Genomic DNA, 26,851 nt, shown 5'->3' with positions numbered 1-26,851 from the left:
ATTTTTCTTCAGGAGAATATTTTGGAGGTTATGTTGTACTGTAAGCCTTCTAAAACGTTAGTGTTTGTGCCTATTTGTGAAAACTGAAATTTGATTGTTCTTTAATCCCCCACTTGTAACTGGTTTTGATGCAAGAAAAGTATTCTTACCCTTGTAAGTTCTTTGTCATTTCCTACTGGCCGTTAATATTTCCTGCTAATTATGGTTATCTTACATATGGAAAACCAATGCTGTATGTACAATGTTTCAGGTTTAAGCATATGTTTAATTTTTTACTTAAAAAAGGATGTACATGAAAGAGAAGAGCAGTCTGCCATGAAAATAAGCAAACCCCAAGTATTTCCTCTAGCATAAAAAAAGCATCTGTACTGTGCGAGACGTGTCTAATGGTCTTACAGTTGCTACAGCTTTGACTTCAGTAACTTCTTGTTTTGCGTTGCTAGCAGAAGGGTTCTGTAATGGTAAACAGTTACTTTATTACAATGCTAAACTTGGATAAATGAGATCCAACAGATGAGTGAGTTTGCATATACTGCCAAATTTAACTAAGCAGCAACTGTTTCTGAAGATCTGCACAAGCATACAATAAATAATTGGGGGGAAAAAAAGAGAGAGCCTTTTCTTTTGCCCAGATTTAACTTAGTAAGATATCAGTCATGACATTGATTTGTCCCCGAGTCTGTTGATTGACCTTAAAATTACTCAATCTGTAGTTTATTTCCTGTTTTTGTTTATTTATGCTGACAAAAGGGTCCATGCAGTCAGAGGCAAATTAACTACTTGGTATTTAGTTTTGCAGCAGCATAGAATAAGGCACTGAAGTTACCTTCAGAGGTGGAAGTTCCAACTCTAATTGCATTGAATTCAGTCTTGCTCATCTCTTGGAGCTTATCAGCATCTTGAGATGGCTGTCACGAAGCTCTTGAAAAAGCTGTACAGATTACTTGAGAGCTGCAGCCCTTACTGATGTTGAAAATTCCCTGTGGCCTTTTGTTCTATTGTAAGTTATTATCTTCAGTAACTTCTCCATCTAGATTGTGGTTGGCAAACTGTGAAAATGAGCCAGATGTTACAACACTTAAAGCCTGTTCTGGAGGTCAGACGAAGGAAAATACCAACAGTACCATGCTGAATAGCTTAGGGAAAACTGATTTTCAAATATGAGAAAATGGCTTTGTGGCAGCAACGCATGGTATCAGCATGGTTAACTTCATGAATTTTTTTTAAAAAATACAAAAGCTTTAGTTCATGTGTGGAGATTTGAATGTGCATGAGAAGCCCTCTGCTGTGAGCTTTCCCTTACTTCTACCTATTTTTCCATGTGTAACTTTGGTACAGCAATATTTTGCTCTGAGAGATGTAATATCTTCTGAAGAAAAGCATGAAGTAGAGCGGGGCGTTATAGTTGTCATACACCTCTCCAAAACGGTCCCAACAGTATGCCTTACATTTGAGTTTTCAGAAGCCCTTTTTTTTTTTTTGCTTCTCAGTCCAGTCTTCAGTAACTCTTTTTCATAAAATCAATCAAATCGCAGACATAATAGTATGAAACAATGCATTGGCAACAGCCCAGAATTGAAGACCAGCTTGATTTAGTCAGGCACTAATAAATTTCAGCGAAGGAAAACTGCAAGTGAGCCTCTGACTACCTGGGTTGAATCTTGTACTTGATAAGGGCTTTAAATACACAGCTTATGAAGTAGGTAATAGCAATGATACTGCTGGTTGACCTAGCTACAGGAGATAAATTGACCAAGTAATTGGTGAGGGAGCATGCAGAGATGCGCTAGCGTTGCTGGGAATGACCTTCTGAAATGGCAACACAGCAAACACCTGAGAACATCGGTGAGGATAAAGGTGAACACACAGCAAGGGAAACCCTGCTGTGCAGCTTGCGTAAGTGCTGTCTCAAAATACACATGCCTACAAAAGGCACACTCCCTATTGTCTTCATGTGGACATGGTAAATCTGACACCACAAAAATGTGATGGTATTAATATATGATGGTGGATGCTAGGCCCTGCAGAAGAGTTTGCGATCTTAACAGATCAAGCTTGCTTGACTAAAAGCACGCTTAAGAGAAAGCCGTCGCCGTAAAGCAACCAGATTGTGTAGGAATTTGTATGTGTCTAGCGTGAAGCGTAATTTTGAAATTAGTATGTTTTGCACATATTTTAGGAGTTGATAGCTGAAAACTGGAAAAGTGACATGGGAAAGGTAAGTGAGGATAATGTTGAGTTTTAATAATGGAAGTCAATAACATAACATTGAAAAGCAACAGGCAGAATTCTTGGCCTTTTGTATTTGGGCAGTAATGACTTAGGTTCTAAGGAATAGACTTAGGGTGTAAATAACCAGTAATGTCAATCGTAACTATAGTCAAGATAAATATTCCAGCTGGCTATGTTGTTCTGATAAAAAAACCAAACTCAACCACCCTTTTCCATTCCATGAGTTAGCCTTTTCCCCTGCGTGTTTAGTCTGTGCAATTACACTGAAAAGATTTCAAATCCAAAATGTTGGGTCAAAAAGAGTATCTTATGTTTGTGTGAAATTGAGAAGTGAAGAGTTTAGACATCCAATTGGAACTTAAAAGCCTTTGTCTGGCAATTGGCTAAATCTGTCTTCTGGCTGTTTTGGCTTCTAAAAATGCTACTTTAATAATTAGCTTGTCAGAAAATTTCACGCTAGCCAGATAAAATTGCACTTGATTGGCTGAGCTTGAACCCAGTCAAGGTTGCATATTTATAAAAGACAAATTCTGTCCTAATTCCTGAAATCACGTCTTATGTTTTGGCACAAGGAAGCAGCTGTATCACAATTAAATGGCAGAGAAATCTTAATCACAAACACGAGCTGATAGAGTGAGCAGAAATCCAGGATTCCTACAGCAACTGCTTTCCACCTTCTTAGTTCAGCTGATAATCTAGTAACAGAAAAACTTTATTGTTTCCTTTTTGTGGTTTTCTACCCAGATGAAAAGCTAACTTGCTATTGTTCCCTCAAATCTTCAACTGGTTAGTGCTTGTTTAGTCACTTGTCTTGATTATAGTGTCCTGCTCAATCTACTTCAGATAGTTAAATATCAAGAACAAGTGGACCAGCTGGTATTTTGTACTCACCACCTGGTGCAGAATAAAGGCAAAGCTGTTACGGCACAAACAACCATAATCCTGGAGCTGTTTAGTATCCTACTTTGGCTGTCTATCAGTGGTGAGCTATGTTCCCTAAAACACAAACCACTTCTGGGTAATAGTATGGGAGGCATGTGCAATGAATCCTGCTAAGTGTAACCAAATTCCCATTGGCAGAGACAAAACAAGAGAGAAGAATAATTAAAAACAAGACTAACAATGCAAATAAAAATGATGATTGGTAAAGTTGTGAATATGTGCTTGTTTGACACTGATTATGGGGGAATAAGGCTGTTGCCAGATATTGAGCAATTATAATCGTATTGAAACTTAAAATTCAGTACTTGATTGACCAGCACAAGATAGATGTTTTTAATTTTATATTTTTAGGATAAAATTAATTTAATGCTTAAATGATTCTGTAGTATCAAGGTTGCCCTCAGTACAGATTTTTCTCTCCAGTTTTCAGAGTGCTAAACAATCTTGTAATGAACCCAGAAAATCACTGGGAAATCACTTGGGTTAATGAAACAAAAAACCCAAACCAGGACAAAAAAGTATATGAAGTTACTCTCAAATAATCTGCATAAAGCCAATGAAATAGACTGCTATTATTAAAAAGTGAGTTTAATATTTACAGCATAAAAACAATGGGGAAAATCTGGTTTTTAGTAAAACGATGGCTTGGAAAAATGATCTTGATAAATGTACAGACTCACTGGACACAAGTGCATTATTTTCAGTATTAGCAGTTTTGCACGTATATGATTTGGGTTTGGTTCTTTGTTTGGAGCACTTCTTTGTGGGGTTCTGTTGTGTGTATGTATATTCCATTTAAAGTAACCAGCAAATACTAGTTCTAATCTACTGGACTGTTTTAACTAATTCATCCTTCTTCATATTTTTCTAAACAGAATCTCTATTTTTAAACATACATGGGAACCAAAGCATGACCTTTACTAACATAATTTCCTGTCTTAGCCCTTAATTGTGAGGATGATGTTCTGGCAAAGGACAAATACATTTTCTGCACAGCATCTTGGAAAAGAACTCCATCTGTGGTGTGGATTTTACTTTTCCTAGTGCTTAAAGGCACGTGATTATACGTGATAGCCAGTAAAGAAGGCACAAGGTCCGTAAAAGATCTTATAAAGAAAGGGAAGAATGAAGTAAATTTATGAGACGATTCCTAATGAAAGAGTAACCTAGAATAGCATTAGACCTTCTCCTAAATGGTATATAGTGGGTATTTATTCCAAGGCATGAAACGTCAAGCCTAGAAATCATTCTGGCATATGAAGCCAGGTTTTAGAGCCATTGTAAGTCAAATGGGTTTTTTGGCGTTCAGTGACAATTTTTTAGTTATAACGTAAAGAAATAAAAGGTTAACTGCAGAAGGCCTTTTTTTAGTAACTTGTATTCTATTTGTCGATTGTTGAAGGTGAAGCATAAAATGGTTCCGTACATCTTGAAGAGAAAATGATAGAAAAAGGAATTAGATCATGAAATCCTGTGATAGTTCATATATGGAGTTACAGAATTTCAGGATTTTTCTGCTGTTTATTCCACAGTGACAGTGAATGAGGTCACATGTGCATTAACTGAAATGTATTTGAAATAAGGCCTCCTAGATGCATGATATAGATGCACACTATCTTTTGGAATTCTCTGGAAGGTGTTTCAAGTGTAGGATCATGACATGATAATTTGAATCTCGCAGTACTGCAGGATTTGGGGATTGATCGTAACTCTCCTGGATTAGTGGACTAGTTTAACTTGGACTGTTGGTTCACTTGGACAATGAACCAATGATTATGTCACTTCTTGTAGTGTCATCTATGTGCTAGACCTTTGCTGACAGGAGAAGATATGGTTCTTTTTTTTTCCCCCTGGTTCCAAGGTAAAATATAAGAGTTCTCACCAGGAAAAGAAGCTTTATTTTCTGAATTTGTTCTTTCGTTTGCATGTGTTTGCATGTTGATTAAAGGAAACATAGCTGCACTTCAAAAACAATGTTTCTAGACAATGTCAAGTGACTTCTGTTGAGAAAAGACAATTCTAACCCATAGAAGGATTGGCAAATGAAGTGTTTGGCCTAGAAATAACTATCTTTCTAAAAAAGAGGCCTGTTGTTAACATTTAAGGCTTTCATTTGAACTTTTTTGAGATGTTTTAAGTCTTTCAACATTCCAAAACTCTGAGCAGATCATGTTTTGTGTCTGAAAGCGCAAACAAGTGTCAGAGTAACACTTCTGAGTCTTTTGTGGCCATTCAGGTAATTAAAGTAATAGCATTTGGTTTTCCAGTTGGTAACCTCATTGGATAAAGACTGCTTTCATTTCAATGAGGTTAGTAATCTTCTATAGCATGTGAAAGATCAAGCTTGAAAACCTCAATGCCAAGTACCTTGTAATAAGTCATTATGAAGTTTTGCAGTTTTCTTCCCCAGTGCTGGTTTGAAAGAAACTTTGCGAGACAGCCGCTGCGACCTAAAAAAATCAGACAAATCCTTGTTGCTCTCTGTCCAGGCTGGCTGGTCAGCTTATTGTCCTGATGTCTTGTCTACAGTTTCATTGTGAAATTTCTTGTACTTTTTTTTTTTTGGGGGGGGGGGGGGGGCAAAATTGGAAGCCCAAACAAGCAAACAACCCACAAAACTTATGAACTAGAGATGCAAAGCTTTTGAAGTGGAAAATTTAATAAAACATGTACAGATCTTTGATTTTTTTTTTTGGCTTTCCATCCCTTTTAAACAGTATGCAGAGTAGATATTGAAGAGTACAGTTAAAAATACTATTCTACAGCCACCCAGATCAATATACACACAGTATGTAAACACTTAGGGGAAAATTCCAAGTTTTCTCTAGTACTTTGCTTTCAATTACCATATCCATTAGAGACATCTATAAGGGGAAAAAAAAAATCCCTCTAATGCCAAAGACTACAAAATGTTGACATGAATAGAAATATTGCATATTTAGAAAATAATTCTAGTTCTTGGTATTTAATGTAGGCTTTACCTTAGATGGAAAATAATACTTGAGGCACGCTTTCTAAAGTTCAGCTGCTATATAACCTTGTGTGTATTATAAATCTTTATGAACTCGTAAATGGAGGCCAGAAGGCTGACTTGCCAAGGTCAGAGCCCGTAAGTAACACAGAAACAAAATCCGGCTTTTCTGGTTCCTGCTTTAAGCACTAGATATTTCCTTTCTGTAGTCAAAAGAATTTTTCAATGTTAGCGTGTTGACGTAACGGGGATCTAGCTGCCTAAGCTTTATGTTGAACATATTTTTAAACTTTTGATATGTTATTGAAAACTTCTCAATGTCAGGGGTTGGGAACCACTAGATTGTGAACAGGTGAAGACATGAACAACCTCTGATGCCAGCACATGCTAAATGATATTTTGCTTCTATAGCTGTACCTCTGAAGGAAAAATTCTAGCAAGCTGCTTACGCTTCAAAACAAGACAGCTCTGTTTTGATGCGTTGAGCTATGTGAACCAACCACAGTTGAGATAATGGAATGTTTCACGTTGTGGCTATGGCATTGCTTATTTTATGGGCAAGTGTTAAACTTAAGTATTTTGATTGCTATTGCTAATAACAGCTTTGAATGCTTTATTTTCTCCAAAGCTGCCAAGCATTTCGGGTTAGCTTCATCCTCCAAGACAGTGTAAAGTAACAAATATTTTTTCAGTGCAAAAAGGCCTGATCTAGGGTAATAGGTATGTATGTCCCCATCCTTCTGAATTGGGTTCCAAACTGAGGAACTGGTCAAATCTTGAAAACTTTAAATATTTAATTTTAGCTTATGAAGATGATAGTCTCTACCTAAAGGATTGCTTTGTCTCAAAGTATGTTCTCTTGTCCAAGAGAAGTATTCACTTCTGAGCCTACTGCTCTGTAAACTTTTGCATTTAATACACTTCAGGGGCTGAGGTAGAAGCCTGTGTTTGAATTTGGTTTTCTGGGCACTTTCTTTGTTTACTTCTCAAATACCATTTTGGGTAGGAAACTGGATATGGCTTCTTTTTGAATGCAAAACTGTTATTCAATAGGAGCTTTAGTTTTGGATCTAGGTGCAAGTAGCCTCTAAATGTAAGAAACTATCACGGGTTTTTGTGTGGCGAGTTTGTATTGTTATGAACAGTGCATCTTCAGCATATTCATCTGCTAATTTTTCTCCTAAATGGTGTTATTTTTAATCATTTTCCACCACTGAAACTACTGTGCACTGTTGCATGTGTGTAAAGATTGTTAGTGTTCTGTCTGCTGAAGTACAAAGAGAGAAAAGCATGTTTATACCAGAAACTGGTAATGCCTCGTATATGAAAACAGTGTTTCTAGATTGTCTTCATAGTTGATGGTAAAGTGTAGCTATGGTTGTACACCTTTAACAGACTGTTTTTTAACAACTGCTCGTGTAGACAGCCATGAATTATGAATTATTATGCCTTGAATAACAATAAAAAAACCCTAAATTTCCTCTAATGCAATATCTCTTAAAATAATGTCAGATTCTGGCTGAAACAAAACAATATAAAGCTAAGGAAATACTGTTTCATTGTTTCATGCAGCAGCAAAGGTCATGGATTATACATTTTGACTCTCCAATATCTCCTGTAACCATTGCTGAAACTTGCTGTGCCTTGTGTCAGATGTAACACCTTCAAGCCTGAAAGGATGCTGTGCTGTGGTCTCCTTAGCCTTTCATGTATTCCACAAGTATTTAAATCATTTAGATTTTCCAACTAGTTTCTTTCTTACAGAGGCCTATATACCCTGGAAACAGAATGAAATGTATTGATTATTGCCTGCTATCTGCAAGCCATGTTCATATTGATTACAGACCTTAATCTAAGAACAAAATGCTCATGTATTAGGTTGCTTTTGTGTACTAAAAGCATAAAATGATAGGCTTTGTTTTGCATTTTTTTTCTCCTTTTAAATTCTACAGAATGAAGCAGAAAAAGCTATGGAGAGTTGTGTGTGCATGTAAGACAAAGGTAACTCAATAGTTAATACTCTATAGTTGATGGAATACAGGCTACAGTAAGTAGCAGAGGGAATGTCATGTGGAAGGCTTTCTATGTTGTTTCTGTTGCGTGATACAAATCTAATACAGAAGAACCTAATTTAGTTTACTATGCTTTTAGTGGAACTACTTTTTTGTTTTTTTCATAAGCTATAATTAAAAAATTCTTTAACACATTAAAGAAGTTTTTAGCAACGGTGAAGGTGCATGATCCCTTCTCGATGTTGGTCAATTAGCTTTCTGCAGCTTTCCAGTTTGACCTGAACTACCTGAGCAATAGCATATTAGGAATTAGAATTAGGAGCAGGTAAATTCAATGCCGTCCATTATTAGAATTAAACTGACAGAATAAACTAATTCAAAATTTCAAGGACAATTGCAATTCTGTCTCTGAAACTAAGCAAGAGAGCAAATAGATGGTTCTTGAAGTTTGATTCATGATCTTCTGCATAATTACTATGAATGGGAGCCCCACTCTAAGTGGAAGAAATCCTGTTGATATTCTTCGCTACTCAAAGTTATCGCTCTTCTTTTGTTCTTTGTGAGGAATCGTGGTATGCCAGGTGACACAGTGACATAAGCTTTCTTCTGTGGAGTCGTCTTCCTTATTACCACATCTCGGAATGGATTTGTGAGTAAAGATGTACAGATGGCTAATATTCATGTTTTTATTCTGTTTGAGGGGAATATAAGGCTTGCTTCAATTGCTAGACTTCCTAATCCACCTGATGTTTGATATCAAGTCGTAGCCTTTAGTAGTGTCTTAGTTGGTGATGGTTGTTTTCATGTTATAGTTTGACTATTTCAAGCGCAGCTAATGCTTATTTCAAAAAGCATAGTATTGAAAAAGAAAGGCCCAGGTCAAAACATCGTTTGCTCAGCCTAACACATTGTTAACAAAGAAAACAAAGCATTGTTTTCTTAGTTAACAAAAATCATTAACATGAAAACATCTTTATAAAAGCCAATATTCTGAGTTTATTTGATAATTAATTTTGCCCTTGAAATGGGAGTAGAAGATACCACCTCTTTATGAAGTATCTTTATGAAACTTGTGGTGTTAAACCCCTAAGGGCTCGGATAAACTTCTAGCAAAAAACATACTCTGATTCAGTGTCAGTTGAATCTGTTTTTCTTCTCTGGGGGGCTATCACCTTGCCATCGTTTATTTTGACCGTAGATTTGGCGACACCTGCATACGCATTTCCAAGTCTCCCGGGTTCAAAGAGTATTGAACCTCTCCAAATGACCCGTGGGCAGCAGATGGCCAACCCCTGGGCCTGAGACCCGTGGAACGGACCTTCCCGGGGCAGCGGAGGAGGCGGCTGCGGGGGAGCGCGGGGGAGCTCAGCCGCCACGAGAGGGCACCGTGACACAGTGTAGGCGCTGCCGGGGGGGGGCGGGCAGAGCTCGGGGCCTCCTCTTGCCTTGAAACTTAGGTGGCTGTTTGTGCCGTGTCTATAGAGAGCCTCTCCAAGTGCTTGGGTGTTAAATGCTCTGAGATAGCGTGGCAATATTGACATCTGTCATATTGAACCTATCTTCTATTTCTAGCTTCTAATAAAAAATCAAGTTCAAATTCCCTAGCATTGACGGGGTTCTCAAGAGTTGGCTTTATGTCCTTTTTAGGTAATGTACTGAGATACTTAATTTAACTTGGTGTATGTCATTGCTTCCCAAATGATTGCATCAGTGACTTTAAAATTAGGTGGAGTTTGAACTTAGCATGTTTAAAATGCACACATCAGCTTGCTCATGTGACAAAGCATTAAGCGCTGTGGTGGATGTGCTTGAGAGCTCCTCTTAAAGCTGTTCAGGGAGCCTTGTGACTTAAATGATAAGATGCAAGGCTTGATACCTTTGAAGCGATCAAAATTACTCGTTTCTTCTCCACCCTCCTAGTTGCTGCTGGTGATGGCGGAGGCTTTGTTCTGCTGTGCTGGTAGTCCTGCAGTATCAGGTCCTGTGACGGTCTTCTGTTGCTTGAACCGTGTGTTTGGATTCCTTAAACGGGTCTCATTTTTTGCTTCAAAACTTTCAGATTTCAGGACTTCAGCCAGCTGACCAGCCCTTGCTACAGTGCCCATCAGGCCTCTAGACTGACTATTGTGCATGCAAAAAGGATGAGCATTTTGGAGCCATCAGATTGACTGCACATGTGCAGGCCACACGGACAACACAAGTGCAGCGAGTCCTATGCTTCTCAGACATGTCACACTTGCTACACAGCGTGTGTGCATGCATAACTGCCCAGGAAGTCCCTGACAAGAAATATAGTGGAGTTATGCAGACCACACCATGTAATGTATCTTGGAATTAAGTCCAAAACACTCATCATGCTTGCATGTTTTGTGAAGGAGGTGTTGGAAGTTCAAAATTGCCTAGAGAAGTGATTTTCTTTCACTTACCTCTCCCCAAGCAGCTGCTGTGATCTTCTGGTTTTGTCCACCCTGCCTCTCTGCTGCCCCCAGAACTCGGCTCTCTTCTAGACTGTAAGTGGTATTAAGAGTACTATGGCAAGGTGGACGTAGCAGTGGAGTCGGTGAGGATGTTGGTGGCAGGTTCAAGAGAGAAGGCAGCTACAGAAGTGCTTAGGTGACAGCGCTGCTTGACTGTAAATCAACTCTGAACACCTCTTCAGTAAATGTTCTTCCATACTAAGTGAAAAAAGCACAACTACTTTTTTCTTACTTGAAAACATGTAGCTTAAAGATATTTACGTATTAAATAGTCAGTTTCCAAATTGATGCAAAGATGTTCTAAATACGGTGACCTATTCACTGTGTAAGAGAAAGGGCTGTACTTACTGCAGAAGCAGCAGGCAAGATTTAACTCCCTGCTGAGTAGACAGCACACCTTTGATAATGATCTTGTTTGTAAGGAGTTTTACATATATGGAAATGTTGGTAGTTTCTAATACTTCAGGGAATAGCACGGATAAAACCTGTCCAGCTTTAGATAGTTTCATGAAAGTAACTTGATTAAATTAGTATAACTACACATAAGAAACTTTATAGATTCAGATTATTCCGTAATCTGTTGTTCTGTGCAGTTTTGTGTAACACGTGCTGCCTGACCTCTGCCAACTCCGTACCAAGAGATGAATAGTGACTTGTCTGCCAGCTTCTAGCAGAATTGCCAGAAGCTGGAGTAGATGTGCAAAGGAAAACCAGCAGAGTCAACACTCTGCTTCACTGTGGCATGTCTTGAGGGTATGTGATCATCTCCTTTTAAGAGCTGTTTTAACTAGAATGTATAGAAACATGCCTTTTAATTTTTAAAATAATTAAATGTCTTTCAAGGATAGGCTTGCCTTCTGGCTCATCTATTTTTCTACAGTTCTGTCCGGTTCACTTGTCCATTTCAGGGAAACTTTGTTGGGAAGGATTAGCAGTGAAGCATGGAATATGCTGACTGCCATGGAAGACAGTGTTGAAGAGGTTTTGGGGAGTTTTTTCAGCATTTCTTAGAACTTGAAGTTCATCACAGCTAAACATCAGTAACTTAAAAATAAAAGTACTATTGGGCTATGATGTTTGCATTACCTATACTGATATTTTCTTAGTATCCAACAGCTTCTGTACTTCCATCCTGAGGTGAGGAGTGCGTCCCTCTCCATAGGGCTGTCTTTGTAGCTGGGAAGAGGCTTGCTACTAAACTAGAATGGGGGGGTGGGGGGTGGGGGGAATCTTCAGAATGATGTTGCCTGGCTGCCGAGGAAAGTTAAGTTCCAACAGAAGTATTCTCACTGCTTGAATGAGCTAAGGGTGTATACCTTCAGTCTGTGTGCAGGAGACCAGAGCTTTCCGAGTACTTTGTCTTCCTAAGCAGTGTAATTTCTGTCTTGTCTGGTCTGAACCAGCTGTTCCTTGTTCAAGAGCTGATCTCTTGTAGACTAACGCTTGATTGAGGGTGCTTGCCTCGGAATAGATAGCGATGAGTGTCAATGACATGCCTGGAGCTGTTGGTGCTTTTGCCCTCTCGAGAGGGTAAAGGAGAGGGGTATGGTTCAAGCTCCTGCAGTTATCATTGCTGCTTTGGGGACTGTAAGGCTGGAGAGGGGCTTGTTGTGGCTTTGCCCCTTACTTCATCTCTTAATGCTGGAGGTTAAAGTGATCTTCCTCTGCCTTTTGCTCCAGGGAAGGAGAGGTTCATTTGGGGATCCAGACAGAATTACGCACACCTTCCCAAACTTCTGGTTTCCGTAGATTTTTGGGAGAGGTGGGAGAATAATATTTTCTAATCTTCTCTGAAGCAGCGTCATGCAGCCACTTAAAGGGGTGACGGCTGAGTCCCTCTGTGCATTTTCAAACCTTCTGTCATTTGTCACTGAGCCTTCTCGTATCGGATACTGCTATATAAGGATCACTTAACTGAGCTTTTGAGTCTAGTCATGTAAGTGGTTCAATCTTGAGGCTTGATCAAAGTGGTTTCTATATAAAAGTGAAATTTCTCATGTAAAGAACTCACTCTAAAATGAGAACATCACTTTATTGCTTTTTCAGACCAAGACGAGGAGAGGTGAAGGTTAAGTTGTGGTCTTGCATGTACTGTTTGGCAAATTTCTCTTCACAGGGGAAGGCTGTGTAGTGTTGAGCCTTTGCTTGCTAAGGAGGGCAGTGGGCAAGTAGCTGCTTTGTTGGCTGTAAAAGGGGACACTTCCCTGGTTTGGGCAAAACCAACTATCAAGGTAGGCAGGAATGCCTCGGGTAATCACAAGTTTCAGTGATCAAAACATGAAGCAAATGGTGCCAGAGATGAACAGGTATTTAAGATGTGCTACTACACGCCGGAATGCCATGTCCATATCTTATGGTGAACGTTTTACAGTGGGTTTTTTCCTACAAGCCCTTTGCTTCAAATACTAAATTTTTCTGTTTGTAGAAAAAAAGCTGAGAATGTTGTTTTGAGCACAACCTGAGAACTTGAGTCCTAATGTAACTCGGCCTTGTCAAATCTTTGGAGGGGTTGTGAGGGTTTCCTGGTAATGCTGGCCATGATCCTTGTCGAACTGTGGAAAGGAAGACTTTTCCCTACCCACGGGAACAGAGCCTAAACTCCATAGTCATGGGCTGAGAGTTTGTGATGGAGATGAAGAACAGGTTATCTGTGTCACAAGTGTTATTATACTTAAAATGTGCCTCTTGAACTACTTGGAAGTGTGCAAAATAAGAAACCTAGGTATTTTGAAACAGGCAGGCTTTTATGATGTGCATAAACCACTTGAATTTTGGGTCAGGAGGTCACCGTATGTGTCCGGTGTCCTACAGGGAGAACCTGCCCGTTGATGGGCTAAGGCTTAGCTTAAAAAACCTGCCTTCTTGCGCGTCTCCCAGGACTTGCGATTTTCCAAGTGATCTCTAAACACTATCAGATTTTTCGGACTGTGCTGCGTTTTTTCTGTGCTTTTAGTGTACTTCAGGTGAAACGTTCTGAGCCTCAGACTGCGTGGAGGCGGCACGGCGTTCCCCCGTGCAGGCAGCCCGCTCTGCCCCGTTTCCAGGCAGGTTTGCTGAAGTTCAACCCGGCGCCGCGCTTCGGAGCTCGCAGCGGGCAGGGCTGAGAACCGGGGCGGGCGGTCGCTCGGGGAGCCGCGCTCGGAGCGGGGGGAAGGCGAGTGCGAGCGCGGCCGCTCCGGCCCTCCGCGGCGGCGGCTGCGGGTCCTCCTGCCGCCGCCAGAGGGCGCTCGGGGCGCGGAGACGCGGCCGACAAAAGGCGGCGAATTCCCCTCCGCGGGGAAACTCGAGGCCGCCCCGGGCAGCGCCGGAGCGGCGGTTCCGCCGCCGCAGCCCGCGCATTCCTTTCCCAAACCCGAGCCGGGGCAGGGGGCGGGCTCGCCCCGACCTGGGGAACGGCGTCCCCCTGCCGCGGCGGAGGGGGCCGTGGGGGGCAGGCGGGGGGGGGGGGGGTCCGCCGAGCGCCGCCCGGCCGCAGCGCCCGCCGCTCCGCCGGGGCCAGCGCGGCCCCCAAACTTTCACCCTCCCTCCGCTCCAAAAGTTCAGTAGTTTGGTGACGTCAGGGCCCCCGCAGCCAATGGGCGTTGCGGGTGATATTTTGGGAGGGGGGAGGGGTGGCACCGCGCCGCGGGCGCTCGCCCGGCTGCCATGCACAGTGAATGGGGAGCGGGCGGCCGGCGGCGAGCGCAGCAGCGGGTGGGAGCGCCGCCGCCTCCGCCCCCTCCGCCTCCCCTCGCCGCCTCCCGGTCCCGGCTCCGCCGGCCGCCAGCGCGGGGGTGCGGGCCCGCGGCGGCAGCAGCCGAGCGGCGGGAGGCAGCGCCTGAGGAGCTTGCGGCGGGCTCGCTTCGCCGTGCCAGCCCTTTCCTCCGCGGGTCACCTGCGCGGCCCAGGTGGGGCGATGCGGAGCGGAGGAGGCTGCTTTGGAGATCGCCGCCGCCTCTGATGGATGTTTGGCGGGTGTTTACCTCCGCTCCCGGTTCCTCTTTCATCTGAGGACGCGTCTGGCTCACGCTCTGTTCAACTCTCTGCCTTCTGGTACCGCTGGTAGATAGCAGAAAGAAACCTGAGCCCGCAAGGCAATTCCCCACCTTCTTCCACCTAACGTAACCCTTTCAGGCGCCTTTGAAGGTTCGCTGGTGCTGCGGCGATGATGGCAGCGGTGGGTTCCCTTGGGCTGTACTAAGAGCCTCTTGTTTTCTTTTCCCTTTCTTCTTAGAGGCATTTCATCTTTAAGGGCCGGCTGCTTGCGCACACTTTTATACCCACTGAAGGGATCAAGAAACCATGTTGTCTGGTGGAAGAAGCGCGTTTCTGTGCCTCGGGATGATCTTGAGCTGTTGGAGCTCCCTGAGTTGGATGCCTGTCGGAGGATGCCCGCATAAATGTACGTGTATTGCCTCCAACGTGGATTGTCACGGACTAGGACTCAAAACCGTACCGAGGGATATTCCCAGGAACGCAGAGAGACTGTAAGTAAAAACTGTTAAGGGCTCCTCAAGTACTCGTAGAAGCACCTGGGATGAGTTTCTCAACACCTGCCTATCAGTACAGAGTGCATACTAACAGCAGTTTCAGTAATCAAACACGGATTAATGTGTTCGGGAGGGAAGGGGAGGAGCTTTTCAGAAGTTACAGCTCTCCTGCTGCTACTGCTTTTAAAAAAAAAAAAAATCTGTTTCAGAGTTTCATGGTTTTTCAGATTCAGTTACCATCTGATTGGGTTTTGCAGTGACTTGCTTGTAATGGAGTTGAGAGCTCTGCCTGGAGTGCTCCTGGCAGTAATCATTGTCAATGCAGGCACCAATTTACTACGCAATTAGAAACCTGGATCTCTTCACCTGGTGGCTGGTAGCAGTTTCTCCTTACTTTCTCAGCATGGTGACTTCATCACCGTGGAAAAACCGACTACTCCCTTAACCTAATTCAAGTGGATAAGAAGTCCCATTAAAGCAGCTTCTAATTTCTGTCTTATTACCAGCTTCCCCACAGCAGTTATTAATTTTTAATCTACTTCAGGGTTTATCATAGTAGTGTAATGTTGCAGGGTGCTTCCAACCTCAGCACAGGAGAATGTAATGAACATGTTCATAGTAAATCTTCCGTATCCTAAGTTCTCATGAGTTACTTAGTTGACTCTTTTTACTTGCTTAACAAGTTTCTAAGGAGAAAGCTGGAAGCAAACTTGAGTTCTGTGATACAGCTCTGGCACTCGCTTGGTGCAGAGGACGGCATCTCTGACGTTGCTTAATGCATAGCATATGGCGTATTTCAGAGAATGCCCGGCGCTAGATATGAAGATGTCCGGAATGGAATGTTAAACAGAGCTTCAGCGTGGCTCTGTGCTGGGCTCCGCGGATGACCTCAGGGAAGTGTAGTTAGTTGTGCCTTCTGTGGATTAGCTGATAACTTAAAATGTTTTTGAACTTGTAAGCAAATGCTGTAGATTGTGTGGCCTGACTTCCTATTTTATTTCCTTCTGGGTCATAGAGCTGGGGGAACTGCACACTTTCAAGCAGTTTTTCCTCCAAGAAAGCAAGCTAGATGAGGTTACTAAGCAAACAAAGTTTTCGTGCATGGAGTCTTCTTAAAGGCTAAATTCTGTCTCAGAATGAAATTTTATAGCATCCTCGAATGTTTCTAAATGCATTTTATACTGCTGAGAGCTCTTAAATGATAGCAATATGCTGGTTTCTTACTATGCTACTCTACCATCTTTAATGTTTTGTGGCTGTATCAGCCTTCCTTTTAACACCAGCTGTGCTAACAATAGTTTTCAGGTGTCAGTGTTACAGAAAGCTTAACTTCTGTGCTCGAAACTACAGACTCTCTAAAATTGATGGGTAGCAACCTGGCAGTTTAGAGACAAAAAAACCCACCGACACCCAACCCCGAAACGACAAACCCCACAACAAACCACTGGCAAAGCAGCATACCAAGCCAGTCAGAGTAAGTAAGCGTGACAACACAAATGTTTTGTATGCTTCATCGGTGAGGTGTGTTTGCATGGTTTTAAGAGTTAGGGGCTTGAATTAAACTTAGAAATTTCAGGTTAAAATGATTGACCAACGCAAGGGTAGTTGGCCACCTGAGAAGGATTTAAGAATGGTAATTTGTTACTGCCTAGGGTTTAGGGGGACTGAATTCATGTTGTTACTGGGTTTCATTTGTGAGAATGTACTTAATAGAGATGTTAACTTCCCTTGTCTTCCGTAAGAAGCTAAGCCAAAAGAGTAAGTTTCTTGGCCTTGGTATGTTAAGTGTTAAAAAGAATGAAAGAGAGTGTAATGACAGTACTCTTGGTCCTGCTAATTTTTGGTGTTATTTACAGATTTAAATGTTAGCTTAATGGCTGCGTGAAGAACAATAGTAGCTATTTCACAAGGTTGAGTTCGAATACCTAACCTCAGAGATATATTACTGATAAATATGAAACGTAGCTGTGTTGGCGGTTTGGTTTGGTTTTGGTTTGGTTTTTTAAGAGTGTGTATTATTGGAGCATTCAGTGGCTGAAACCTTGTGGAAATAGCATACAGAGGATTATGTAGTAACACATTATTCCTTATTTTTAAATACTGTCTCCACTTCTTATTCTGTTAATTCATCATGAGCCTTTCACTGTTTCTACAGTGTTCACTCTCATCTTCATTACAACTGTGTTTTAAAGCTTGTATCAATTCTTCCAAATCTAGAGTTCTGCTAATTGCACTAATGTGAATTTTCTAATGTAAGCAGTACAGAGAAAAAACCCTTTATATTCCTTTGAGTCTAAATTCTGATCATAGGTGAAACATCAACCAGCCACTGGATGTATCAGAGTATCTTGTTTTTTCTCCGTGGTCCATGGCAACCTGTAACTATTTGTGACATAACACCAGGTTGTGTAGTCTTTAACTAGTTTGTTTAACTTCTAAGTAAAACCAAATTGATTATATCTGAAATGACAAAGGTATCTTTCATCTCAGAGAAATGTTTATATGTTGGGAAAATAATTTTAATAAGTTTCTTGATGGCCACACACCAAGTGGCTTTTTAGACTCTAATGCTATGAAAAGGTCTTTATTTCTCTCTGCATTCTTTTTAGCTAAAAATTCCGCATACCTGCTCAAGTTGGAAAGCTTTTGCTTGAATTGATAAGAGATCTAATGGCACCACTTAAAATATTTTGCCACTAAGCTTTTAGACTTATGCTTGTACAAATGTTACGGATTGTTTGGGCTAGTGGAGCCAAGTTAAATATTATTTAAATTTGTGTTAATATGAAACCCCAGGAAAACTGAAAATATAACATTAAGGAAAAAAATCAGAAATCTCTTAGGGGGAAAAGAAACCCTCTTACTGAGAAGCTCTATTAAATGAGCTAGTGATCATTGCCTGATACCCCAAGAAACAGGCATCACCAGAGCTTTGATTACTAATTCTTCGTGAGAAATGTGATGCATGCGTTCTCTTTTTTTTTTTTCTTCTGAATGCTTTGAAGGTGTAGTTTTTGTAAGGGGTTGTACCTGTGACTTCTGTCTTCAGGGGAATCCACAGATTAACCAGTGATCACGAAACAAAGCTGTAAAACTATCCTGAACTTTTACACAGCTTCATCTTTAATAGTAGCTTTACAAATATAGCAAGTAGTATTAGGTTTGTGTTGCAGTTCAGTTTCTTAGTACGTTCTATGATAGTCCTCTAATTGTGTGGTAGAGATTGAAGCTTTTGCTCAGTTAGGTTTTGTGAAGAGCTAAAAAGAGGGGAACGTTGTATACTGCACAAAGAAATGATTCAGTCTGGAGAAAATAAGTGGCGAAACAAGTATTCGTCACTTGCAAGGAGTAACTTCCATTTACGTTGGTTCTAGAGAAGGAACCCTCAGAATAGCCACCATCTCGCACAGGAAGAGAGAGATGTGAAATTAGGTCTAGGACTTCTCCCCAAATTGCGAAGACGTGATGCTCCACAGAGTACCTTGTACACGAGGAGGATGATATAGCCGACCTTGTGGCTTGTCTTTAGTATTTACTGATCTGTTCCACATTTGCTAAGTGACTTAACATCCTACCAAAAAATTAGAAGTTTATAGACCTTTTGTGTTGTGGAGAAAACTAGTAATTTAATAGTTAACTTTTGGGGGTGGGCACAGTGATTCTGTTACTTAAGCTATGCAACTGATAAGATGTTTTGCGCTAATAAAGGAAGCGGAAGTTAGGGTTTGGAAATTAAGAATATGTAAATATATCCATAAAAATCTTGACTCTTTTTTGCCTTGCTGAAAAGTTCCTTGGGATTGCTTCGTCAAACTCCTCTAATCAGAGTTTGCTTAGCAGTGCCTCAGTTCTTATGTGATTCTCTATGTATGTCATTTTCTTCGGTGGAAATGTTTTCTATATATGTAAAATATTCCACAAGTGGCTTTTTATAACACTTAATAATGCTGACCCTCAAGTTTAGTTTGAGATGATGTGTAAATGCAGTGAGCAGATCAAAGCCACTTGCTTGACAGTTGTATTCTTCAGCTCTGAAAGGAGCAAGTGATATGGAGAAACTGCTCAGAAGTCTTCTGGGTCAATATCTGTGTTCTGTTTGAGTATGAAGCATGAGCCTTTGTGTTTTTCCTTCTATGCGTGTCTAGTTATCTCCCTGTCTGTTAGCAGCACATTATAATATGTATCAAAGTTTCTTTGGAGAATTCAGCCATGTTGGAGTTCTTGATGAATTTATATTTGCTGGCTTAGAATCTTGTTTAATTGATAGCTCTCCTGTGTTAATGGTTGTTTTGTTTTGTCTTTTACTTTGAAGGCTTCTTTACCTTGCTAAATTGATAAAGCTTGCAAGACTAATCTGTTCTGTGCTTTGTCTGAGTAGCTAAATTGAGTGTGTCCACATTTAGGTGCAATTTAGAAGCTTAGTCATCTGCTTACGCTGGAGTTTTCATGTGGTCTGGGGTTTCTGTTATACAAATATATTATTATGGTGTTTTTGGCCTAGGTGCTTGTAGCTGCTGAAGTTGCACTGGCTTGTAATAAGTCTTCAACTTCCTCAATTTTGTCTCCAAATTAAATCTAAGCTCCTGTCTTGAGTGCTTCCGTATTACTGCAGAACGCAATGTTAAACACATGCAAAAATAATTATACTGACTTTTACATTGACATTCTGTTTTTCTAGAATTCTTCCCACTAGGGATTACCACTCGTTTGTTTGTGTAGTAATCATCTCCAAAACCTTGCATGGTCAGTAAGTAGAAATACATGGCTTTGGCTTAGAAGAGCTTCTTCTGAAGTGCTGATCCTGGGAAAACTTGACCGAGTTCCTTAATTTAGTTTGGATGCTTCCCTTCACGAACTTGATGCTGACTACTTGTGCTCGACTGGACGTTGACATGCACTTGTATAGGATCGGAGTCTTGCACTATTAATTTTGTTACCTCGTTTTGAAGAGGTGGAAACAGGAAGGAGGATGAAATTAGCCATTGTAATTTGGTAGCTACAGAAGCAAGTAGTGGCCGTTGTCATGTTGTCTGTATCTGTTTGCACGAATTTGGATTAGATCCTGAGATCAAAGGGACCAGACTACTTACTGCAGAATTTTTTAATGAGTTGCTCTGAGCCTATTCACTTGTTTCATACTCGTACTTTAGCAGCTGAGTGTTAATTCATGCAAAAGACTTGGGTGGAAAGGAAAGTTGCCCCCTGTAAAGAACAGCCGTTGTCTTTTAGGAAATCCTAAGAAACAGATGATGAGTATTGCTTTTTTCCCTTTGGGATTCGTGTCTGTGTGAGTTTGGGGAAGTGTGTACCCAAGTCAATATAGCTTAGCTGTATAGATGGATTGTGAGGCCAAAAATAAGTAAATCTTAATACTCTTTTATTCGTCTGCATTTCAGTAGTATCTAAGTTATTCCTCAGCTTCCACAGAGCAGAAAGAAAATGGTTTTCCCACAGAAATATCACAAGATGGTTGGAGTTATAAGGATGATAGGGGAAGAGAACTTGGCTTTAATAAGAATATTCAGTCAGTAAGTTTGAGCCATTGTGTGTTAAGAATTGAGCTTGTGTACTGGAGAGACTCTTCCGAAGACTTAAATCGGGATGTGTTCCCACCCAGGAACTAATACCTCAAATGACTTGAAACTTCATTGTTCTAGAACTCTTGATATAGTTCTTGCGGTGCCCACAGTCCTTGATTTCCCTTGGCTGCCTGTTGCTGCAGCTGATCTTTTAAAATGAATAGCTTTTTGTCTGGTGGCAGTCTAGTGGGATCCTTCTTTCCTTGATTAGAAGATTAATTATTCCTGACCAAAGATGGAGAATAGAAGCCATTGGTTAATATTGTAGTTATGTTGGCCTACACTTAATTCACTAGAAATGAATGGAAAACTGTTTTGCTTCAAGTTGAAAATGGAAATGTGTCAGGATCCTTTCGCTAGTCACAACTGTGGTGGTCTTAGTTTTCCCCATATTACATCTGCTAAGGATGGTGTAATGTTCAGATAAGTTTTCTGAAGACAACTTGAATTAAGCTCTCTTTCACCTTTGGCTGAGGACTGCAGTTAACCACTCAAGTAATTTTTCAAATAAATGAAATGAAATAATTTGGATTTTTAAAAATATATCTAATTAAGAAGTAAATCACCCCCACCCCCCTGTAATTCCTGATTTCCTTTATCTTTTTATTTTTTCCTTACTTGCCTCTCTCTAAATTTGAACATAAATATAACGTTGTCTTGTTACTGAAGTAACGTAGCTAGCTCTTTCCAATTCAGGATGATTGTGAACATGCAAGTTCTGGAGCCTCTTTTGTCTTCAAAAGTGCTTCCAGCCTTATGAGGTACAACACTGTAGCAAACCCTTTGTGATTAAAGGGATGATTCTTCCTTTCTAAGTTAACCTAAAACGCTCAAATGCTTTACATAAAGTGCAGGTCTGCTGCTGGACTTTGGTCTTGATATTAAGCTTCATTGTGTCTTGTAATACTACAACTACTGAATTATCTCAGATGTTGCATTAACCTCGGGAAGAGGTTGTGGAATGTTCTTCATAAGTAACCTAATACCTCTTGGTTCTTTCACCTGTTTGCTCTCTGCAGCCACAGACAGATACTGGATCAGGTAAAGAATTTCTGTTGCTCGGTATTGAAACACCTTTCAACAGTGGCTGATCTTGTATGGCTGGGGAGAAAGTGTGACCGTGAGCAAGTATGCTTCTCCAGTGCTAGCAGGTCATGTATTAAAGTAGAGCCAGCTCTTTGGTGGAGGCTTGATGATGGCAGCTGTAGGAATCAACATGCACATCCTCTCTCTTGCAGTTCCACGGCTCCCTAAAGGGGCTCCTTTTTTCCTGTTTGGCTTATTTTTGCTCCCGCAAGACAAAGCGGTGTTGTGTGTCCTCTTCAAGTTGACACAAAGCAAGTTTCTAACTTCAGGTGAGGAAGGAAGGAATCAAGATGATTTTGGGGAGAAAAGCTGAAGTGAACTTCAAATGGCAAAACTTTGGGAAGAAAAATAATGTTGGTGACGTCACGGAGAATGACTAGAAGTAATGTGTGACAATCAGGTGATTGTTCATCTGTGTTCCTATTACAGGGATGTATACATGAGCAGTGGTGGTCAGAAAACATTGTCATGATAGAGGTAAATTTAGTGCCCCATCCTCTTGTGAAGTCTTTGAGATAGGCTGGTAGAATGTGCCTCCTATCCTCGGCTCCTTTCTGCTCCTTGGGTGACAGGGAGTTTCTATGAATTCCTGTTGATTCAAGCGCATTATTATAACATTACATGGGTTTTGCCTTGGGGCTGCTGTTGTCACTCCCATCTCTTTTATGTTCATTATCAGATTTTGCTTCCCAGTGTAAGGCTATGTCAATTTGAATTTTTTGTTTGTTTTTTAGTAATTTTCGGGATAAGAAAGGGTTGGGTTCTACTAATTCTCTGGTTGCAACATGGCCCAAGCTATTCTGTTTTCAGTATTTTTGAAGTCTTTTCTCCAGAGATCAGTAATGCTCTGTCTGTTTTCAAATCCATTTTCAATGTTGTCAGTCAGACGTATCATTTAAGATCTTGGGTGGCTCTCATCGATGGCAAGAACTACTTCTTCCCCATTAAGAAATGGCCTTGTAAGCAACTGACAGTCTTTAATGGTACTAAATACATAAAAGATCTATCTACTTATTTACGTAAGGGGAGCAGGTCTGTGGTCTTGTACTCAGAGTAAATTTTAGATGAGTTGACAGCCATCTCTGTAGAAAAGAGAGTTTGAGGCTGATTCTTACCTCTCTGCTAGTTATTTTCAGCTTTTTTTTTTTCTGCAAGTGAATCTGGTCTGTCAGTTGTCTCTGTCAGAATAAATTTGTCTTGTATTTCGGTTTTACACCATCTGTTTGATGGCTGCAATATATGTTTTTTAATCCTATGATTGATAGATTTCTGGAGGTTTTAATTAGATTTTTACCTTTCTGTCTGTGAGTTGCTTCTTTTTCTGAGACCTTAATTCAATTTGGTCCCTCAGGTGGAAATAATTTTAACCGATGGCTATATTCTTTCCTTTCCTGTCACTGATGAAGGGAGCATTTCCAATATATATCAGTTCAGTTAAAATGAGGAAGAAAACTCAGTGTTTTAAAGCCAGTCTTGTCTTGACTTTCCATCAAGCAATCTGCAAAACCTATCTGAAATTTACTTCTAAATGGATTTCAGAATTTGTATTGCTCACCAACTCACTCCTAACTATGCTTTACTGAAAACTTGCTATGCTGTTGCAGAAATGATCCTTAACTTCTGTCAAAGGGACTTATTGGGAGAGCCCTCTACGCTTCCTGCTGAGAGGTCGGTATGACTGCCTTCCTACTTCAGCTGCCTGGTGAAGAATCAGCCTATGGAAGTAATATCTGGTTGCTAATGAAGAGCCTCAAACACCTATTTAAATGTATTCAGAGTCCAAGCAACACGGAGAATTTTGGGAGATAGTGTTCTTGTCGGTGATACCTTGCTGGCTGCTGTGTGGACCTGTGTTTGTTCCAGTTTGAGGTGCAAGGCTTTTAGCAGTGATGCTATATTTAGGAGTTAAATTGGACAGACTTTAATCCTCTTCTGTCGTTATGTTCTGCTGTGACCGTACATTCAGGCAATCACCCAAAAGAACAAGACAAATAAGTCGCGTGTAATTTTTCAGAATGTTTTCTCTGTGTACCTTCATGGTCGTTCCTGTCTACATAGACAGAAGATTGGTGGTTCTACTTCAACCAGGGTGCCGTGCAAGTGGAGGGATAAACTGCTCTGGAGGTTAATGATTTGGAGATCAGTAACCCATTTTAACAGCCTGTGAACATACCTGTAGAAGGTGGTGGTGGGGGATGGTGATGAACTGTTTCTCATGGATGTGTTACGGGGTTTTTTCCTTCCATTTTGATGCTCTTGCTCAGGAGAAACTGTCATCATTTAAAAAAACCAAAGGCCGCTTTGCAAAATTAAGTTTACTGTAATTTTCATGACATCAGTTAAAAATGTGTAATGCAAGTTAGGCTACTTGAGAATTGAGGACAGTGCCTGCTGTACCGATTGGTACTGTTTCGTTTGCTTGTCTTCATCTCTTTGCTCTTTTTGTCTTTGCTGAAAGCCCTTTGGGACTTCTTTGCTTGTCCAATGCTTAACGTGAAGAAATCTTAAGCTATTGTAAGGGTCCTCCTAGGCATGATAACAGAAATGGTAATAAATTCCATATTAGTGAATCTGAGGTTCTGATCTCCAAAATCACAGCACTATAAAATGCAGGTTTTAACGTCTGGCTCCAAACTCTTTTTTCCAAGAGCTAGATTCCGTCAAGGTTGGCTGCTTGACTGGGGGGGTGGGGTGGGCAAGCGGAGGGGAAGAGCCTGTGAATGAACGTTCTCATGAAATGTTTCAAAAGATAAGCATTTAACTCTTACAGAAATAACATGCTGGAAGCAGAGGCATAGGTGCATTCTTGTGCGTACTAATAGTTAGAGGACTATTCGTTAATCCTTGTTTTTTCAGTTGGTCATCTTCCTTTATTCCTGTGGCTGGTAAGGAATGCGTTAGTTAACTTTGTACAAAATAAATGTATTGGTAGATTGTAAGGTATTACTGGTATATGTTGTTATGGGACCCTAATAAACAACCTTGACAGTTTCAAAAGATACACACAGTGAGTTGTGAGCCTCATGCACTTTCTCAGGTCATAGTAAAATGAAACGTTTTAAGTCATTCAGCCCAACTGTCCTACTGTATTGTGTTCACTGACATTTTCTTTGCACTGCTGAATAATGGGCACTTCTTTGGATGTTTTAGCAGCTTTTAAAGTTGAAGAAGTACTCGTCTGTCTGGCAAAAATGGTTATTAGCATTAGCAGTATATATAATTTCATATATTACGTAATACTGACCTAATATGAAAATTTGACCTGGAAAAGCTTTCCACAAACAACTTGCCCCGAAGCAGAAAAGATTCAAACTCCTAACTTGAGTTATTCTTCAGACATTCCAAAAAGCACGTGCTAAAATGGAAGACATTTCCCTAAAATTTTTTCATCATGTTCCTTGGAACATGCTGTCTTGTCGAAAATGGATGACCAAAGAAATGTCAATTGTTACCCAGAGCTCTATGTAATAATGTAATTTAGCTTTACATTAATGATTCTTTTCCCCCTTAAAATAAGAAAATAGCAAACAGCATGGAATCCTTGTCTGCCAAAGGTTTGGTCGCCCATTCTCTGTTTTAGAAGATAGTATATAGCATATAAAGCTCATATAACAAACGTGGTCACGAGACATCAAGCCCATTAAAATTAATCACTGCATATGCATGTACTTATTGTCCACGGGTATGGAGACACTAACGTGTCACTAAAACAGTTGTATTCTTTAAATATGACTGTGAGAAACTTTAGCAAGAAAAAGCTGCATCCTGAAAGCAGCTCAAATGTCTCGTGCCTTCCTGTTAGTCATAAAGCACGTTTTGCCTGGACTTCAGTGGGACCTTGACTTATAGATTTTCCCCAAATTTATCTTTCACCTGTGTGATGGATTTGTTTAGACTGGGGAGCATTGTATTAAGTACAGTTTTTGAAATGCTGATTTTAGAACAACCTGGAGGAAACATCTTTGCTTGGTAAGGGTGGCAGTGGTTACAGCATCGCTTAAAGGGGTGGAAACTTCTGGGTCACAAGCTTCTCTGAAATAGTTGTAGAGTGATGAGAAGAGGCTAGCCGTCTCATCCTCTTCAAGTGGTAGAGCTGGTTAGAGATGGTGTTCTAAGAATACAGCTGGGGAGCAAAAAAGAGAACTCGTTGTAAGGCAATAGTATAGGGAAACCATTGCGCGTTTCGGAAATGCCTAAATAAATGCAGTAGGGAGGTAAGCTGGAGACAAGAATGAAGCGGTGAAACAAATCACAGAAGTAAAAATCTTGAGCAAAAAACCCCGTATTTTCCAAAAGTGGAAGTAGATCTTGAGAAATAAAGCCCAAAGGCAAAAGCTGGTTCTTCAGAGTGAGACGAAAACACACATCTGGATAAAAATTTCTCAGATAAGAATGTGAAAGTATGAGCAACAGCCCAATGATCCTTTGGAGTTGTGAGTTTTTTAAATCTATAACACATGAAAACGCAGCAAAAGATAAGGAACAATCATAAGTGGTTTATGGATTTTTTTTTTGGGGGGGGAGGGGGATTGTTTGTTTCTTCGGTTTTTTTTGGTCTGGGAAGTTCTTTAGCTAATTGCTTATGAAGTATTTCAGAAGTTGAAAATTAATTATTCCCAGTTGCTGGTAACTTCATTTTATAAACCAGATATTTTCCAAGGTTGTTCTTCCATAGTTCTTGCGTATATAATAGGCTTAGTGCAAAGTGGTTTTATAAGCATGAGTAGTTTCAGTAACTTGAAACATCAGATATGTGTGCCAAGTCTTGTTTAGAAAAACTTGAGTCTTGTGTTCATTTAGCAAACATTGTGAAATCAATTTAACTTCACTCCAGCGAGTCAACTGTTGAAAACGGAAAGTTGGAGGAGGATGGGGGGGACAGGAAAGGTGGCCATCTACTTGCGAATGAAGAGAATGGGTTGTGGCTGTAACATCTGGATGCTAATTTGGTCAAGTCAATACACAACTTCCTCCAAAATTTCATTTTACATGTTAAAACTGTCCTACATCTTTCACTGCAACTTCTTGGCTTAATCCTCTTCTCAGTGGCTAAGGTAGACGTGCACTCAGTGCGGTACTTCTT

At 40.6% G+C, this 26,851-nt stretch overlaps 1 protein-coding gene across 1 annotated transcript in view; it reads left to right on the top strand.

Annotated features, from left to right (window-relative positions):
* Positions 1 to 14,915: 14,915 nt before the first annotated feature.
* The window catches only part of SLIT3 (slit guidance ligand 3), a 534,144-nt gene continuing 522,208 nt past the window's right edge, over positions 14,916 to 26,851 (top strand). The window contains exon 1 of the mRNA XM_059825130.1: positions 14,916 to 15,100. Within this exon, the coding sequence (XP_059681113.1) occupies positions 14,916 to 15,100 (185 nt within the window). The remainder of the gene's footprint in view (positions 15,101 to 26,851) is intronic.

Source organism: Gavia stellata, chromosome 16 (assembly GCF_030936135.1).
Source record: "Gavia stellata isolate bGavSte3 chromosome 16, bGavSte3.hap2, whole genome shotgun sequence".
Lineage (NCBI taxonomy): Eukaryota > Metazoa > Chordata > Aves > Gaviiformes > Gaviidae > Gavia > Gavia stellata.
Note: the sequence above shows the minus strand (reverse complement) of the source record. Positions and strands in the feature narration are given on the sequence as shown.